Raw genomic sequence first — 17,104 nt, 5'->3', positions numbered from 1 at the left:
CAGCCAGCTTTGAAATGGAAGCCGATGCACATCCAGAGTTTCTCCTCATGAAGGCTCATCAATTAGGCTGATGGGTGTTCTAGTGAGACGAGCTGTTACACAATGAAACCTAACAAAGCAACAAATCCTCAGTGGGGAACTTTAATTTATGGCTTTTAGTGTGGGCGCGGGGCACGCTGCGCATGTTTCACTCCTTATTCATCGAGTGGAGTGACTGAGTTCAGCCTGATGACATTTTAGTTTTAGTGCTTGGTTTTTCAACAACGATATCACAAACTAGAAGGCGATGGAGACGCGTGCAGGCTTTTACAATATGTTGTCAAATGTTATCACCGTGGGGAATATGATTTATTATCAGTCTTTATGCGCGTTCTTGACTCCCCGTGCAGCTGCTCTTTTCACTCTATGTTAATTAGCTGTTTATCAAAGCGTATTAAAGACAGAAATAGGCTAATATATGCAAGAAATCTGAAAACAGATTTTGCATTTGCTTTGTCTTCACGTTGCAAGGTAGTAACTGACATTGTCTAATAAATTATCGTTTAGTCAACAAACCAATAGTAATACTCGCACGAATGTTGAAGCGGTGAGTTTATTTGACATGAATAAAGCCTGATCTGCAGGATTCGACGAGGAAGTTAAGCGGTTTGCAGTCTGACTCATTTCCATTTCGAACGTCAACTCTTGATATTTTGTGCAAGAGAGAAAAATGAAGAAGCAATTGGAAATGCGAGTTATTTTAGGTATTTAGAATCCTAAAAAGAAAATACCAACAGCAACCATGTAAGCGCAATGACGTGCAGGTGCCGACGTGTGCGTGTGCGTGTGTGTGTGTGCGTGTGCGTGTGCGCGTGTGCGTGTCTGTCCCAAAGACGCCTGCATGCTGCCAGGGGTTCAGGGCTAGAGGTCGACCCAGGACGGTCCAAAGGACGGGGTGAAGTGGGGAACGCTGGTTTGCTGTGGGACGAGCCCAAAGGGAAAGAAGAAGAATTTCATCTCTTTCATGTGTAAACAGTTAAAGGGAGGAAGTTACGTTCCGCCGATTCATGTATGAAACGTTCACCTAATAAATGCATCGATCACCCCGGTGCGCCTCGCCTCGCTGTCCCCTCCTCTCCATCTCACCTGGGCGGGGAGGCGCGCACGGCTGCAGGTGAAGCCGGTCGGCGCCGCTGCGCCTTTAAGCGTCCGACCCCCCCCCCCCCCCCCCCCCCCCAGCTCTGCGCCCTCTCTGTGGGTGCGCGCGTTCAAAGTTTCACTGAGGAATAGAGGTAACATTGGAGACGGCGCCGCGTCGCCCCGCCGGGAAACGGACACCAATCACCGTCTGGGGGGGGGGGGGGGGGGCTCGTGTCCGACGAAGGGAACAATGGAAGAGACGCCTGAGCTGGTTTCGGATTCCTGATTGTGGGGAAACAAAAGAAGGTTGTAACAGAAGACGGGCTTTGGTGGGAGGAGGGACGACCCCCCCCCCCCCACCACCTCTCCTCGCAGCCCCCCAGCCATGCCGGACGCGCTCCGCACGCTGCTGCTCGGCTTTGTGGCGCTGCTGCTTGTGGTTTTGATTATAGAAGATTATTCACAAGTGGAGGAAGAAACTGCGTAAGTCGCCATCCCATAATTTACCCACGCACGGTGTGTTTGCGTCTGTGTCAGTGTGTGCGTTTCCCTGCTTGCTTTGTTCCTTACAGTATCCGACCGGCGCGTAAACGAGTCAAATGAATGAGTTTATTTAAATTCAGTGAAGTTCAGAGTCCGTGCGTGCTTTGTGCGTGGTTTGTTTCTCCGTGCGTGGTTTGTGCGTGGTTTGTTTCTCCGTGCGCAACGTTTGGGTGCAGCAGGCGCAGCTGTTCCGACAGCAGCCTGCGCGCAGTGCGCGCGTCTCTCAGGACCAGGCTATTTGTCTTGCAGCAGTTTGCATGCGGGATGGGATAGCTTACGTTTACACTACAAGTGCGTGTGTGTGTGGGGGGGGGGGGGCAGAGAGCGACAATAAGAGGAGTGTGCGTTTGGATGGGCAGCACATTAGAAACAAAAGAAGCTTCCCTATTTTCTATTTTCACTCTTCAAATAGACACGTGACCCACTTAGGTTTGACCTAAAAGGGGATCAAGATGTAAAATCCAACATCCTCTCCTCTCTCATCTCCGTTCTCCTCTCTCATCTCCGTTCTCCTCTTTTCTCTCCTTTCTCATCTCCTTTCTCATCTCTGTTCAACTCTCTGTTGTCTCCTCTCCTCATCATCAACATGATGTGTTTTCCCGAACACTTTTGTCCGTGCAGCGTTGAGATTTTCACATTTCACGTGTCTGCCTGTTTGTGTCTCTGGCTCATGTTGTAACGAGGTCATTTCAGTTGGTGATTCACCACCAGAGGAGGAACCGGAAGCACGAAGCTGCAGCTTAATGCAATTATACATCTGATCAATAGTCAATAGGTCTGTAGAATCAGTGCAAACGTCGTCGTCCCCCCCCCCCCCCTGATCAGACAAGATCAGTTCCACATCAGACCGATACGCAAACACCATAATGTACGCGGAGTGTGTTTAATTTAAATGCATCTTAGGTGGTTGTAATACCCCCTGCGAGGAAAATTCCTTTTAGTATAATGGGGCTCCATTAAGGCTACATTTCTCCTCATTACTCCAGCAAATGGGCCCACAAAAAAACAAACCGTTTTCACCTCCATTCTCTGTTAAAAGACAGAATTCAGATATTGTATTGTGTATTCAGATATACGCCGGCTGCATTACGCATGATATGATTACAGGAGGGCCTCAAAATCATCCGTCCATTTTGAACCAAGGCTTCAGGCTGCAGTGAGTGACTCATAATTCAATGTGTTTGCTTCTCCAGAAATAATGGCCAGTCTAAGAAGGCGAACCGGCTCATCCCCAAACCTCAAAGGTCTGTAGTACAGTTACAGCACACACCTACCTGTACATGCAGACCTGCAGCGCTCGCCAATGGTTCTATAGTCGCTCGGCGACCTTGAACGTGTCGGGTCATTTGCTGTGAGAGGAGTGGCCTTTCTCTTTGCAGGAAGAATGCTGATTCTATAAATCTGGTCAGTCTAGTGGTATTTCTGTTCAGATGAAAACCTCCAGCATTAGACTGAGGATGAAGTTTACTAGGAGGGGGAAACAGTCGCTGCACCACGTGCTTGAATTTCAATGATTATTTCCAAGCTTAATTTAAGCCAAAGACTCATAGAATGCGTCAATGAAAGTCTTTTATATATAAATATATATAAATACTCGGCGATGGAGGATCGATTCAGATCCTGTTACTTAAAATTAAAAGCTCCATTAAGACTAAAAGCTAAAGATAATGCTGCCAGATTGTAGTTTTGACATTTACAAATCTATCGGTGCTCGTATGCATTTTAAGAATTCCAAGCGTTCTTTATATTTATGTCGAGATGAATTGTATCTTTTGAATGTTGAAGCTAGCGTTTCATGTGTTGAACGGGACTAGATCAGCAGGATTGTGCATGGATTCGTATTCCCTTTTTAGAAAGCCTGCAGCGCACGTGGATCCGCCCGCTTCGACAAGATCAAGCAAAGACGCCCGTAATCTCGGTCCGGGCGGCAATCGCTCCGCCAGGCCCGCGTCAAGCGACTGGACCTTCAACAAGACCCTCTCCAACCTCATCAGGCGAGACCCTCGCTCCGTAGCGTCGGCGCAACATCTCCACGCGCGACCAGGCAGGCTCTCTGCTAACGCCTCTACATGTTCTCTTCTCTGCAGGAAGAACATTCTGAGATTTCTCGATCCGGAGAGAGACATCTCCATTCTGAAGGGCACCCTGAAACCGGGGGATATCATCCACTATGTGTTTGATCGCCACAGCACCACAAACATCTCTGAGAACCTGTACCGCCTCCTCCCAACAGTCTCCCCCATGAAGAACCAGCATCACGGGCGCTGTGCCATCGTGGGGAACTCGGGCATCCTGCTGAATAGCAGCTGCGGGCCTGAGGTCGACTCTTACGACTTTGTTATAAGGTTGTTGGTTTTTTTCTTTTCTTCAACCCCCCCCTCCCCCAGAATGCATCAATGATTTCAGCACTGGGATGATGTGAATTGTAACAGAAACCCATTCGTGTGATTGGCTTCACATACTTAATTGGCTTTCCTGAATTTTAGAATCGATGCCCATATGGCTGGAAATATAGTTTATTGATTTGACTTTTCAAACAGCTGCCGACGCTTTTTAAATGATTTCACGCTGGAAGCGAGCTATTATCCGTTGCAAGGAGCTTTTGCATCCAGAGAGATCAGCGAAAACGCAGATCCTCTCGGGGGTCCGGCTCTCATTGACTGTTGTTTGTCTTGTCCGGGCTGTCAGCTGGCTCTGTTCTGCGTTTGGGTGCAAGCACAGAAAATGGCTGAGAGGGATTTTCATCCCTGTTTTCTACCTGCCACTGGACAGAAATACATCTCTCCAGAGCTCTATTGCAACGGCAGGACGCAAAATGAGTGTTCTGGTTCGGATTGTGCATGCAATCTAACAAAAGGCGGAGTGCGTAGGTTTCAAATGTGGCGAACATCCTCGCATAGATCAATCGCTTTAATGATGTCGCATAAATGGAGCAAGAAGTCGCTGTCTGTGGTCTGCCCCTCGCTGAGCTGATTGATTGCTAGTTCAGCTAGTTCGCCCTAAATCTTCGCATGCCCCTCCTTTATTCTGAAATGGATTCTTTTGTGCATCTCGTCTTTCGTAAGTGCTGCGATGTTCCACCGGCGATGAAGAGGTCATGCTTTCTTTCACTCCTGCAGCATGATAATAATAAAGCCCGGGCCTGCCAGTGATGGTTGACAACAGGGAATGTGGCATTACGAGGAGATGAAGAATCTGGCATTTATGCAGGAGATGGGGAGATAATGTCTCGGCTAAATATAGGCCTGAACCCTGAGCCTGTTTTCCACAGAGCAGCCTGACGGCAGTAGGGGTACCGGTTCTGGATGATTGCGGCTCAGTGTCATGGTAATACAATGGAATAATAGTCAGCAGATGGTGCACAGCTAACGCGTTTGCTGTTTGCAGGTCGTCTCTGAGCCTGTTTCCTACAGTCCTCGTCTATCAGCAGCTATTGAGGCGTAAAAGAACGCGGCATTCCCGTTCAGGCACCGGCACATTCATGGATTTACTATTATTCAGACAAAAACGTTAGTTTTTTTTTTTTCTTTTTTCATTGCTTCTTTCTCACTAACTGAAAAGTGGATAATTGTTTGGGAGATGTGTGATTTGGGTGAGAACGAGAATGCAATGTTATTAAACACGAGCGCTCCGGCGTGTTTTCCTGCTGTTATAGTCAGAATAGAAGCGCTTCATTGTGGTAATTACAGGATCCATTTATTGAGAGGCCAGTGTTAACATCAATGATTAAAATGCCATCCTCTTTTTTTTTTTAAATACAGCTTTCCTCTCGTGTTTCGACGATCTTTTATTCCTGCTGTTTTGACGAGCCTGAGCACCCGGACAAAAGGCTGATAAATTAAACGGAGAAGCCAAATAAAAGAAACGTGTCGGGCAGTGAGCTGCGAGAAGCGCTTCAGTGCTTTGCGGCATAGTTCACTTCTTTGTACCTTTTTGACATCAAAGGATCTTTTGAATAAAAGAAACGCATGTCGAATTACAATTCAAACACATGAACGAATGAATTTTTTTTCGGTTCAGCTTTCGATGAGACGGGAGACGAATGACAATATTTCAAAGGCTTCGTAACCTTGATGAAACGAAGCCTTTCAAACGTTGGGCTACATGTAGATCATAAGGATATGCTTTAATTGTTACTATCGTAACGTTGGTGGTGACTCCTCTCTGATGTAGTTTGGGCTCAGCGTTGCACAGCACGTGTGTCCTGATAGGACGGGAGAGGAGACAGGACGTGGGACGTCAAGCGCAATATCGGCCATTAGAACCCATGCAGGGTGACAATCAGAAGTGTTGACTATGTGATGGACCCGTCCCCTTTAACAAACAGCTGTTCTCCAGCTTGTGTTGGTCTCCAGATATGTTCCACTAAACATTTAGAAAATGTAAAAAAGATTCAGGGAAGAGGACAAAGAATTAGGTATTTAGAATAATTGTGCATGCCGGACTTTGAATTTGAGCCCCTTGTCCCCGTCTGTCTGAAGGTGCAACCTGGCGCCGGTGGAGGAGTACCACCAGGATGTCGGGTGGAAGACCAGCTTGGTGACCATGAACCCCTCGGTGGTGCAACGGGCCTTTCAGGATCTCGTCAGCGAAGAGTGGCGGGATCGCTTCCTGCAGCGGCTTCGGAGCCTCAGCGGCAGCGTGCTGTGGATCCCGGCTTTCATGGCCAAGGGGGGGGAGGAGCGCGTGGAGTGGGCCCTGCGCCTCATACTGCTTCACACCGTGGACGTGCGCACCGCCTTCCCCTCGCTGCGGCTGCTTCACGCTGTCAGAGGGTGAGATGCAGCTCAGATATCTAATAAGAACCCCTGTGAGCAGCATAATAAAGGTGCTGGCGAGCGCCAGCCTGTGGCCCCGCTGGCTATTTTTAAACACAGCAGGCCAAGGGCAGCCGGCGTGATGCTGAAATTGCTTTTCACCTTTGAGTCGTTTTTTTTTTTTTTTTTTTACTTGATTTGGGCAAAAAATGTTCAAAACAATTTTAGAGATAGACGAGATGATTGATGCTAGTAAGGGGAAAGAAGGTTCACAAAAGTTCTCTAAGCATCGGCATGTTTTTTTGGGGGGTTAAAAAATCTAATGTTTGCAATGACTAAACAAACACTGACGTTTAGGTTTGTCATATTCACCGTTTTAATTTAGCATTTCGGGAAGTTGTTTTTTTTATTTGTCTAATTAGCACCAAACACAGAGTCGGCCTTAAGACGCCCTCGCCTTTCTCTCCTCACAGACTCTGCCCCAGATTGTTCCTGCAATGCCATAAAACCAACAGCCACAACTTTTGCTATTTTGCATGCACCGCCGAGCGCGCCATCGAGATCTGGGCAGTGTAGTTGGCGCATAAGGGTCTGTGTCACCACGATTTGCTGGAAATCGCCTTTGTCCTTGACTGCCTTTGTCCTTCTTATAGTGGTGTATTATAAATAGATCCAATAGATGTGTCCATTTCGCACAAGCGAGAGCTAAATCCCCATCGGGTGAGGCTCAGCCAGACGTAACTTCAGACCATTCCACTGATATTTAGACCACATTTACGTGATAAAATTATTTCCACCTGTTTCCAATCTTTGACTGTTACAGAGTCATTGGCTGCAGCTTAACTCGTGTATGTCTCTCTGGACAGGTACTGGCTAACCAACAATGTCCACATCAAGCGTCCAACCACCGGTCTCCTCATGTACACAATGGCTACTCGCTTCTGTGAGGAGATCCATCTTTATGGCTTCTGGCCATTCCCACTGGACCCGCGGGGCAAACCGGTCAAGTACCACTACTATGATTCTCTGAAGTACGAGTACACATCCAGCGCCAGTCCTCACACCATGCCCTTGGAGTTTCGGACCCTGAGCTCTTTGCACAGACAGGGGGCGCTCCGGCTTCACACTGGTGCCTGTGAGACTGAGAGGAGCTCAGAGAAGGAGCTCCAGAGAAAATGAAGAGGAGGAGGTCATCGTGGGAATCATTTTCTTGATTGTACTTTTCGTACTTTTCTTAAACTCTAACTTATTCCCGGTAACTGAAACAAACTTTTTTCTACTTTGAGGTATTTTAGTGACTTCTGTCACTGATTTGTTTTAAATTGAAATGGTGATTCTGTGGCAACCTCTTCAAACAACGAGACTCTTTTATGACACCGGTTTAACCCGACAGGCTCATATTGCATAGATTGAGTCTCTCCTTAATCACCTTAAATAGCCTCATTGAAACTGTCACACCAAATCCAGGAATTATGGTATTTAATGGATTAATGATTCAGAACACATATTAGTGTTTTTTTTCCATTAATCCTCAGATGACATTATTTAATCATCACAGCTTGGGATACAAAAGATTCCATTATGCCAGCAGCATGAGGAGGCGTGGGATTAATGGTGTTGTGAGTCACTGGTTGGGCCACAAGATGGAAGCATTTAATAATCAGGGAATTTGATATCTGTTCTAACACTCTTTAATGTGATCTACCCTGTCAGGCAGAGTTTTATGCTTTTTTTAAGTGTCTTAAAAATCACCTTAAATGATGCTCAGAGTGAAACAGAATATTCCTGAACTATAATCCGACTCTGGTCAAACTGAACCAGCACAAGGCGAGATTAGGTTGATTTAAGGGACAACTGAATGTGAGGAAGTGCGGTGAATTGTACTCGGCGTCCGTGAGGATAAAGGCGTGTCGCAGCTGCACATTTCAGAATGTTTACTCAGACATCGCCAATGGTAAACTCACATTGTAAACTCCTCTTAAAGAGCCCTGACTGCCCTGGAAGTGTTAGAGCAGTAACAGCAGCAGTAAAAAGTATTTATAGTGAATGTATCAGTGATTTTGTTACAAATGATGTGAGAAATGAGCCAACGTAATTTGCTTTAAATTCATCTCTCGCCTCAGAGAGCAGCAGTTTCAATGACTTTATTCACCTGAAATTACATACATGTACAGTATTTGTGTTTGTGTTGAAGTTTAATTTGATTGCAGCTGCTAGTACTTTGTACACATTCAGTAAACTTCACTATTTTAAATGGGATTGTTCACACGCCGTGAAGCAAAAGCTCTCATGGTTCCTCCAGGATGAGGAACACGAACAGTTCATCTTTATTTCACTTGAAGCCTACATAAAAGTCCCAAAATGTGAAAAAAGTGTTGCAGGAGAAGATATTCAATATCGATATTATGTTACTGATATCGTTGCAATAACTTACTTAAAATATCAGTCAGTCTTCAAACCATTTATGCTTTTGCATATATTTTTTTGTGTGTGTGCTCATTAAGAGGCTTGTTTTAATACTGGACGTCTTACCAAATGTTTATGCCTCCTCTTAATTTAAACTGACGGAAGTATACCGGAGAAGCTTTGTAGCTGGACTAGTGCCTCCCCACGCACGCCCAAGTCATCTGTTCCTAAAAGAGTCGAAGTGTCGCCGCAGACGTCAGCGGGCTGAAGCAATGAAAGGTTTATTTGTGAAAGCTCATCTGACTGCAGCAAATCTAGAACCATTCTGTAACCAACACAATTAAGGTCAGGAGTTTGCCAGTGTATAAAACACTGTTGACTTGTGGTGTCTACCTTGTGCTGTATAGTTCTTCCTGACTTTTTTTTGTAATGTATTCTGACAGTCTGATTGTTAACCTTTTGCATGTTTCGATTTTTGATAATGACTTTTTGGTGTATTTTATACTATTCAGCAGCTTATTATGACTCATTTACACTTAAATTGTGCGTTGTGACAAAGTGAATGTACCTTTCTGTGGCAACAAATACACAAAAGTTCAAAATGAAAGGAGAAGAAACAACAACCCTGAAGCATCTCTGGCTAACATTTCAATGGAAACCATTTTATTTCACTGCTGTAAAACAAATGGAAACAGGAAATAGTCACGGCTACACAAAACATCGGTGTAAAAACGTTGCTTTCAGTAAACCTCCAAACCGTTTGAACCTTTACTATTTTTGGTTTAACTGCGAGATTAAAGTGATTAACTAGGCTTCAGATAGCCGCCACAATGACGTTGATTCCGTTTACAAGAGGAACATTTTGCGGCAGATGATTCCATCCTAATAAACGTCCAAAATTAGCATCTTCGAGTCACTAAACTTTTTCCACGCAACGAAAGAGATGAGAAGAGATCTGAACAAGGGCAATAAAACGATATCTGAAATCAACTTCTCAGAGGCTTATAAATCGACCTGCAGTTTTCTGCACATACAATTAAATGTTAAAGTTCAATGTGATATGGATGTGAATCCTTCATAATTCTCCTACATCTGCAACAACAAACTATCTTATGTGAATGATGAGCAAAGCTCTTTACCCCTAACTCAAAGTATTGAATAGTTCTAAGAAATGCTAATGCAATTTCTGCAGCTGTATGCGGTGGTGCGATATCATCTTACATCACAGATTAAAGCAGAAGGTCACCTTCAACGCCCACATGAACGTTTGCTGCAGGAACCTAATCCAAGTGTGCACCGGACTGTTTACTCTAATTACATCGACGCTGCAGACAACAGACAAGCAGGAAACTGCTCTGTTTTGTTTCCTTCAGTTTAAATCAGGCTTTTGCACCATTATGTGACGTATTTGTATTGATATAACACATGTAATAAACCATTTACAGTTGTCATTATTTTTAAATGGTACTTAAAATACTTATCTAAATGGAAACACACAAATGTGAAAAACATTTCGATCGTCAGTAGTGAATTGTTGCCTTTGATCAGAGGAGAGTCCGCTGGGCTTCCGTGTGAAAATGGTTCGTATCTCTGCAAACTACCGCTCTTCCTAAATAGTATATTTTATTCAAAAGGGAACTATAAAATCAAATTAGATAAACAATGGTGCGACTGATTTATGATGATTTAATCACTTATTGTATTCAATTGAAGGAAGTTTTTGTGAAGTGAAGTCTTCAGACAAAAAAAGGTCATTTTCAAACTGGACTAAACGAGATTAAGTGATCCACAAATGGATTTACTGTGGGAGATGTCACATTACACTGAACTGACCTTTCACTGTCTCAAACAAGATGTAGAAGATTTGAGATGATTTTCATTTTGACTTGTCTTGTATAACTGTTTTTATTTGGAAAATAGAAGTATTTCGGTGTCAATATTAAACTTGATTGTATGCAGTCATTAAATGACTGAACACACCTGATCAAGACAGATAACAGTGTTTATACTGATAGAATATATACATATATATATACCTCACACTCTTGACAAAAAAGAATCCATTAGTCTTTGAACTTTTAGTCAAATATGCGCCTTGAAACTTAAAACATTGAAAAAAAATACGGCAACAGTATTAAGTCTTCAGTATATATGCACAATAAAATGGTTAGTCGATAGAAATATATTTGGTATGAAAACTTTAGTTTAAAATAGCAATTAGTGCAAATTTTACAAACTTTCCTAGATGATAACTTTCATGCATTTAGCAATGTTTTGGCTATACAGTATTTATTTTAAAAATGTATTCCCTCAAATCACGTGTGGCTAATTCTGTGTGTGTGTGTGTGTGTGTGTGTGTGTGTGTGGGGGGGGGTGGGGGGGGGGCATATGACATATGCAAATGACACATGCAAATCACAAAACTGCCAGAAGATGAAACAAAAGAAGGCGACCAGACTTCAGAGGACAAATCTCAACGTGAACCATGCGGATTTGATGTAATAACAAAATGTGTGGCGCGTTAGCAGCACACAGTTACATTGATATGGTTCCAACTCTATGCATAAAAAGCCATGCTCAAGCAGCACAGAGAGGGAAAGATTTGGTTCCACAAAAAATACAGCAAATCGCTTGGGTTGCCTCGGGGAAAAAACTGACGTTTTTTAATTTCCATGTCCGTGTCGAGTTCACCTGTAAAGAGAGAGAGAGAGAGAGAAGGTGAAACCTTAGTTATTCCACAGACTTTTATCTGATGGTACTGCCAACATGGTCAGCAGGAAATATGTCGTCCAGCAGGATTGTGTCTGACTTGGAAGTGAAGAATGTCAGGTAAACAGGACATCAGATCTTCCATTGAGGAAGTGGTTCTGTGTTAAAGAACAATCGTGAGGACGGAAGGGTGAAGCCCAATGTCAACATTTCACATACGAAAGACAATGCGTCTTTAAAATACGCGTTTCCATGGTTGGAATACAAGTCCATGCATTCTTTGAATGTCGTCTTTGACAAAGTTATTTGTATTCCGTCTGCGTGGTTTTAATACTGCATTTCATTGTTTTTAATGGTCTTACTGTTTGTTTTATCACGTCTCCGAGTAGAGAGAAGTGGTACTACTGCGTTAGCACGAACTAACAGGTGCTGTCCAGCAAGTTGGATTAGAATAGGTGCTTTACTTAGGGAGATCAGATGAAAACCTGACTCCACTGGAAACAAGAGAGACGAGGTCGAAGCACAAAAGTCTACAAAGTATTTAAGTACTTTAGGACCCACTGGAGTATTTGTTGACTGCACGAAATAAAGGGCCCTTGTCTGTATTAGCTTTCGGCCCAACCATGTATAGAACTTTCTTAACGCAAGAAGACCTGCTGCCTCATTATGGATTTGGCGATGAGCGACAAAAAATGTTCTGCTTCGAAAATAAAATCATTTTCTACCGCACCGACTCCTGATTGAGAAGTCGCAGAAAGGTCAAACCTGTATTTGACGTCAAAGAGGGTTGAATCGTCATCGTCATCATTTTCTCCATTGAGAGGGGCCATTTCCACTCGCTCGGCGGGTGTCGTTATAATGTCATATTTCCGTGTTTTTCGGATTCGCCTTCCAGATCTGTGGTAAAGACAGTGTCAAAATCGAGACAAGCTCTAAAGCTATTTTAGGATTCTCCAGAGGGTTAGTGCATTACTAATAATGGGATGATTTTCCTCAGAAACAATTATTAGAATAGCAAATATTCCACAAGCCTTTATGATCAATAAGTGAATTATTATATATATATAAAAAAAAAAGCTATTCTTTGGTTACAACTTCTCAAAATGGGATGATTTGCTGTTTATATTCTTCTTTGATGTCATTCTAAAGCTGTCCTATTCCATCGCATTGAAGTACGCAATCGCCGTTTTCACTGTTAACTGATACTTTATAGTGAAAACACACAATTGGATGTTCAAAATGTTTAAATACAAATACAAAATACATTGTATACTACAAATGCAAATGCTCTGAAGTGTTAGAAAAGACATACTTCACTACACATTGACTGATTTATACTCACAGTTCACATTTAAGATTTACAAAGATACAAAAATGCAGTATTATTTAAACAGTAGTCCAGGCCATTATAAGTCATAATGCCAGCGGTTATTACAGCGTTATAACTGCGTCGGCGCGCATACCTGACTATTTTGATGACCAGGCATGTGATGAGAGCAGCTGTTAACACCAGCACGAAGACGACGACGATTTTCAGCGTCGGGAGGTACGTCATTACGGATGAAATCCGGGATCCCACGGCAGCATCCGTCCCATTAATCGTCGATTCTCCTTCGCTGATGATGATGGATGAAGATGAAGTTGGATGCAACTGCGTCGCGGGTGAAGAGAGAGTTTGTGGTTCGCCGCTAACCCGCCAGAGAGCCGCAATGATGCAAGTTAACGCCAACCTGTGCGTCAACATGTTTCTGAATAATAACCAAAAAAAAAAAAAAAGAAATGAAATAAATGCGAACGAGGCGTTCTTTCAATGGTTTCTCCACAGCAGGTGAAATTCAGTCACATTTTACAACAGCAGCCAAAGTGAGAATGGCTATTGACGCACAGATGAACCCGTGATACGCACGCATCCATGTCTCTGCCAGTCCACGCTTGTTCACCCCCCCCTCCCGGAATAATTAACCTCGAATGGCGCAGTTTGCTTCCAGCGCACCTCTGCCTTCCTGATCGCTTTAGGTCTCCGTGTCGAGATGGGGGATAATCCGCCCACGGAAGGGCTCTGCAGACTCGCCGTCTGCTCCTGGAGCTGAAGAGGAGCGTTATGTGGGCTTGTGCTGCCTTCAGGGACGCCTCGTACTTCCTAGCTCTCTGTGCCGTCTCCAATGAGAGGCTAAGTTCGAATGTAGGATATGATCTGTTTCAGAGGCGCATTTTCCATCGATATTTTAAAGAACTCTTCAGTTACTCATTAAATTACCCTGAAAATGGATTTGAAGGAGGAGAAGAAGAACTATTTATTGTCATATTCAGCACGAGGGGCGAAATGACTGTTTCCAGCACTATATCTGCGTTTGGCCCCAACCAGACTCATTCAGAAGTCTGGAAATCCTTCTGAAAACAATAAATGTTTTGTAACAATAAGGTAGGAAAAGCTAAAGCTTTATTTTGTCACTGAATGTTGGCCACTACAAACACATCAACAAAATTTGATGTGTTTGTAGCCCCCTCAAAACAATCACACACATGTAAGTATGTATAGGGCCCCCATAGCATCCGGAGAGGGCATTGGGTCAACACTCCGTTTTTCATCTGGGCTGGGACTTGAACCGGTGACCCTCCGGTTCCCAACCCACTGAGCCACTGCTGCCCCCAAAAACGAAAAGTTGTGGAGGTCTTTAGAGAGCTCTTTGCGTCTACCCACTGAGAGACGTTTCTTGTGAGACACCTTAAACTTTTTATAGGCCATCAGTTGGAACTGAACCAGCTGATATTTATTTTCACCAAGAGGCAGGATTGCTTTCTGATTACCGGTAGAATTCAGCTTTTGTCTTGGCTTTGCATTTGCATCTACATGTCGTCATGTGTTTGATTTTTTGTTGTGCATCATTCAATTTTTTTTACACACACTTCTGTTGAAAATTGAATGTCAATAGCACCTTTTGAAATATATTTACTGTAATTTTTTTTTAAAGCTGTGTTCAATATTTATTTTACACACACATATACAGTATTAATATTTATTCAATTAGTGCTACAATATTTGGATGTTATTCATAACATGGCTCCTTTTCAAGGCAATGGTTTTAAAAAACATCAAATGTCCAATCGATCCTCTTTCCTAGCATGCAGCAAAAGTAAGAAGAGACATGTAGATGTAGCATGTCTTTACATTCTGCATTAAAGCACTTTCAATGACAATAAGTCATGAATAATGTTAATAGAGCTATGTAGTTGACTTGGACTCCAAAATTAAATAGCAACAAAATACACTCCAATGACCTGATTATGTTAATATAGTTAATCCACATCATCACATTGCGTATTACACACTTGAGCAACACAGATCATGCTTAACGCTGACCCTAACGCTTTTTGCCTTTTGGGGGTTGACTAACAGTGACCATTTTCCGACTGCATCTGAAAGTAGCATTATAGGAAACACAGTTAATTTCACAAGGACAGCAGATCTCCGGCTCACGAGCCCAGATTCCCGGAAAAAGCTTGATCAAAAAATACACTGATAAACAGTCAAATGATCAGTGACGGCGATATCGGGCGTATCTGTTGACTTAATGAAAACAGAAAGTCTCTGTCTGTGTCTCGGTCACAAGATTTTGAAGTCTGCATCGCCTTATTGAAACAGGACAAATTTAAGATTTGCAGTTATGAAAATCCTTCTAGCAATTTATGATTAAAACCACTGCATCCGACTTACAAACTTAGACCAACTTCTTACAGCTAAAAGCCTCTACGAGCTCCCTTATTGTTGCTTGTCTAGTTTTGGTAAGTTTTTATTATTCCTGAAGAGGCCCCTCCAACTCACTCCCAGAAGCTCGAGTTATTGGATTTAATAAAAGCCCACCAGATGGCAGCACAAAATAACAAGATCAAGAAGACTGCTTTGACCCTTATCAGCACTTTCCTTTTATTAATATTTAAAACTCAATGTTTAGAAGTAGCTTCAAGGCGAGGAGCACCAACACATATACAAAAAAGCCGAAGTACATTAACCAATGAATATCTTGACATTGTTCATGAACAAAACAAAAAATCTCTAGAATTAATGATTTGGTTGTCACAAGAAGAGACATGAAATTGATTTTTCAAACTGTGAGAGGACAGCCTGAACTTGCACTTACTATCTATCCTGGCATACAGATCATCTTATACCCGCCTGGCCTTTGCCACCTCTACCCTTGCCTTGCGTCTCATCTCCCATAGCCACATACAAAAGTTCGATTTAGATTGAAGATTCTTTATTGTCATTATGCAAATATAAAGAAATTCTGCGAAAGCTCAGCTTGAGACACGCAGACTGTATGCAGACTGAAGATTACACTAGTTAAAGCTACAGTTAAGTTCTTAACGCTTACACTTTGTAAACCGCAATGAAAAACTGAGCAGGAATTGTTCAGAGGCACGTCGTTTATACTTCGTTTTAGTGACGAAATGGTGCTGTTGAGACGTAATAAAAAAAAGACTATCTTAAAACATTTAGGTTGCCACATTTAAATAACATATTTGGAGGTTAAACTCCTTGTTTAAAGTCGTCCAAGCAACCAATACAAAGTATAAAGCTGCATTAAACTTCTCTGTAGGTTTTTACCTCAGCTACCTTGACGTCACTGTTGCTAGGCGAACAGTTTTTTTTTTACATAAATCTTCCATTGAAATGAGCATGCGCTGTCGTTTCAAGCTTCTTATTGGTCAATCATGGGGGTGGAGCGCATACCGCAGACTTCATGGACTGTCCAATAAAAACAGCAGAAATGAGGAGCGCTAGTTGGCCATGTTTGGTTACTCGTAATGGACATTTAATTTGAATTATTCAAACAAACGAATTGTATTAGTCATCTATTATTTTTTTTTTTTTACTAACATTACATTCGTGTTCAGTGACACTTAGTCTGGTGTAATTTAACAAATTTAATTTCCTAATTTCACCTTTTAACGTAATTCTAATTGCACGCACCACACCAGCATCCTCTGTCAAAATAACACAACATGCACACCATAACACAAATACACAAATACCAGGAACTGAATATGAACTCTCAGCTGTGCAGAACCGGGTGATAAAGACGTTTAACATTTCTTGACAGGCCAGAATATATCAAACATTGGATTTGAACGACAAGAGGGAACAATGCATGAACATTTGTGGTTTTCGATGTTTAAACAGACTATTTGACCCATGCTCATATTTACAATAGTATACAAATAGTATACAAATTACCAACAGGCGTCTCTTGCGTCCACATCATTATAATTTTTAAAATACTATTTTTTTTCATTATAACAGTGACGTTAGATAACACGTGTTTATTATAAGTACCATAAATGTTTTGCATAATTTTAATTATTTCGTATGTAAAATACAACGTGAAGCTATTTTGTTGCCACAAGTTGAAACGAACATTTCGTGTTTGCTGTGAGTTTTTATTTTATATATATATATTTTTTTATGTCGATATTCTGGTCCAACGAGTTGCTAGCATTAGCTATCCCGGCTTGGAGAGGAAGTGGAGTGTGGCTTACGTTGAGGGAAAGTGGGCAGAGCCGCTGGAGGG

At 42.6% G+C, this 17,104-nt stretch overlaps 2 protein-coding genes across 3 annotated transcripts; one reads left to right on the top strand and one right to left on the bottom strand.

Annotated features, from left to right (window-relative positions):
* The first annotated feature begins 1,504 nt into the window (after positions 1–1,504).
* Positions 1,505–7,598, top strand: st8sia2 (ST8 alpha-N-acetyl-neuraminide alpha-2,8-sialyltransferase 2). Its single transcript, XM_068739909.1, has 6 exons — positions 1,505–1,602; positions 2,856–2,906; positions 3,516–3,656; positions 3,750–4,007; positions 6,144–6,437; positions 7,286–7,598. The coding sequence occupies exons 1-6, from the start codon at positions 1,505–1,507 to the stop codon at positions 7,596–7,598; spliced, it is 1,155 nt and encodes a 384-aa protein (XP_068596010.1).
* Positions 7,599–11,355: 3,757 nt separating this feature from the next.
* Positions 11,356–13,588, bottom strand: fam174b (family with sequence similarity 174 member B). 2 transcript variants are annotated; one of them, XM_068739828.1, is made up of 4 exons: positions 13,528–13,588; positions 12,998–13,282; positions 12,300–12,431; positions 11,356–11,516 (listed from the first exon to the last, which is right to left on the bottom strand). In XM_068739828.1, the coding sequence occupies exons 2-4, from the start codon at positions 13,276–13,278 to the stop codon at positions 11,513–11,515; spliced, it is 417 nt and encodes a 138-aa protein (XP_068595929.1). In that variant the 5' UTR covers positions 13,279–13,282; positions 13,528–13,588; the 3' UTR covers positions 11,356–11,512. The 2 variants fall into 2 exon arrangements, with proteins under 2 accessions (XP_068595929.1, XP_068595928.1); XM_068739827.1 differs by lacking the exon at positions 13,528–13,588 and adding an exon at positions 13,441–13,475.
* Between the last annotated feature and the right edge of the window lie 3,516 nt (positions 13,589–17,104).

This window comes from Brachionichthys hirsutus, chromosome 5 (assembly GCF_040956055.1).
Source record: "Brachionichthys hirsutus isolate HB-005 chromosome 5, CSIRO-AGI_Bhir_v1, whole genome shotgun sequence".
In the NCBI taxonomy this organism is placed as follows: domain Eukaryota; kingdom Metazoa; phylum Chordata; class Actinopteri; order Lophiiformes; family Brachionichthyidae; genus Brachionichthys; species Brachionichthys hirsutus.
Note: the sequence above shows the minus strand (reverse complement) of the source record. Positions and strands in the feature narration are given on the sequence as shown.

Excerpts from the sequence above, each read along its gene's own strand:
- st8sia2 (XM_068739909.1), top strand. The coding sequence starts at position 1,505 with ATGCCGGACGCGCTCCGCACGCTGCTGCTCGGCTTTGTGGCGCTGCTG. Across the intron at positions 1,603-2,855 it reads CAAGTGGAGGAAGAAACTGC|AAATAATGGCCAGTCTAAGA; the intron begins GTAAGTCGCCAT and ends TTGCTTCTCCAG. Across the intron at positions 3,657-3,749 it reads ACCCTCTCCAACCTCATCAG|GAAGAACATTCTGAGATTTC; the intron begins GCGAGACCCTCG and ends TCTTCTCTGCAG.
- fam174b (XM_068739827.1), bottom strand. Across the intron at positions 12,432-12,997 it reads CTGGTCATCAAAATAGTCAG|ATCTGGAAGGCGAATCCGAA; the intron begins GTATGCGCGCCG and ends TCTTTACCACAG.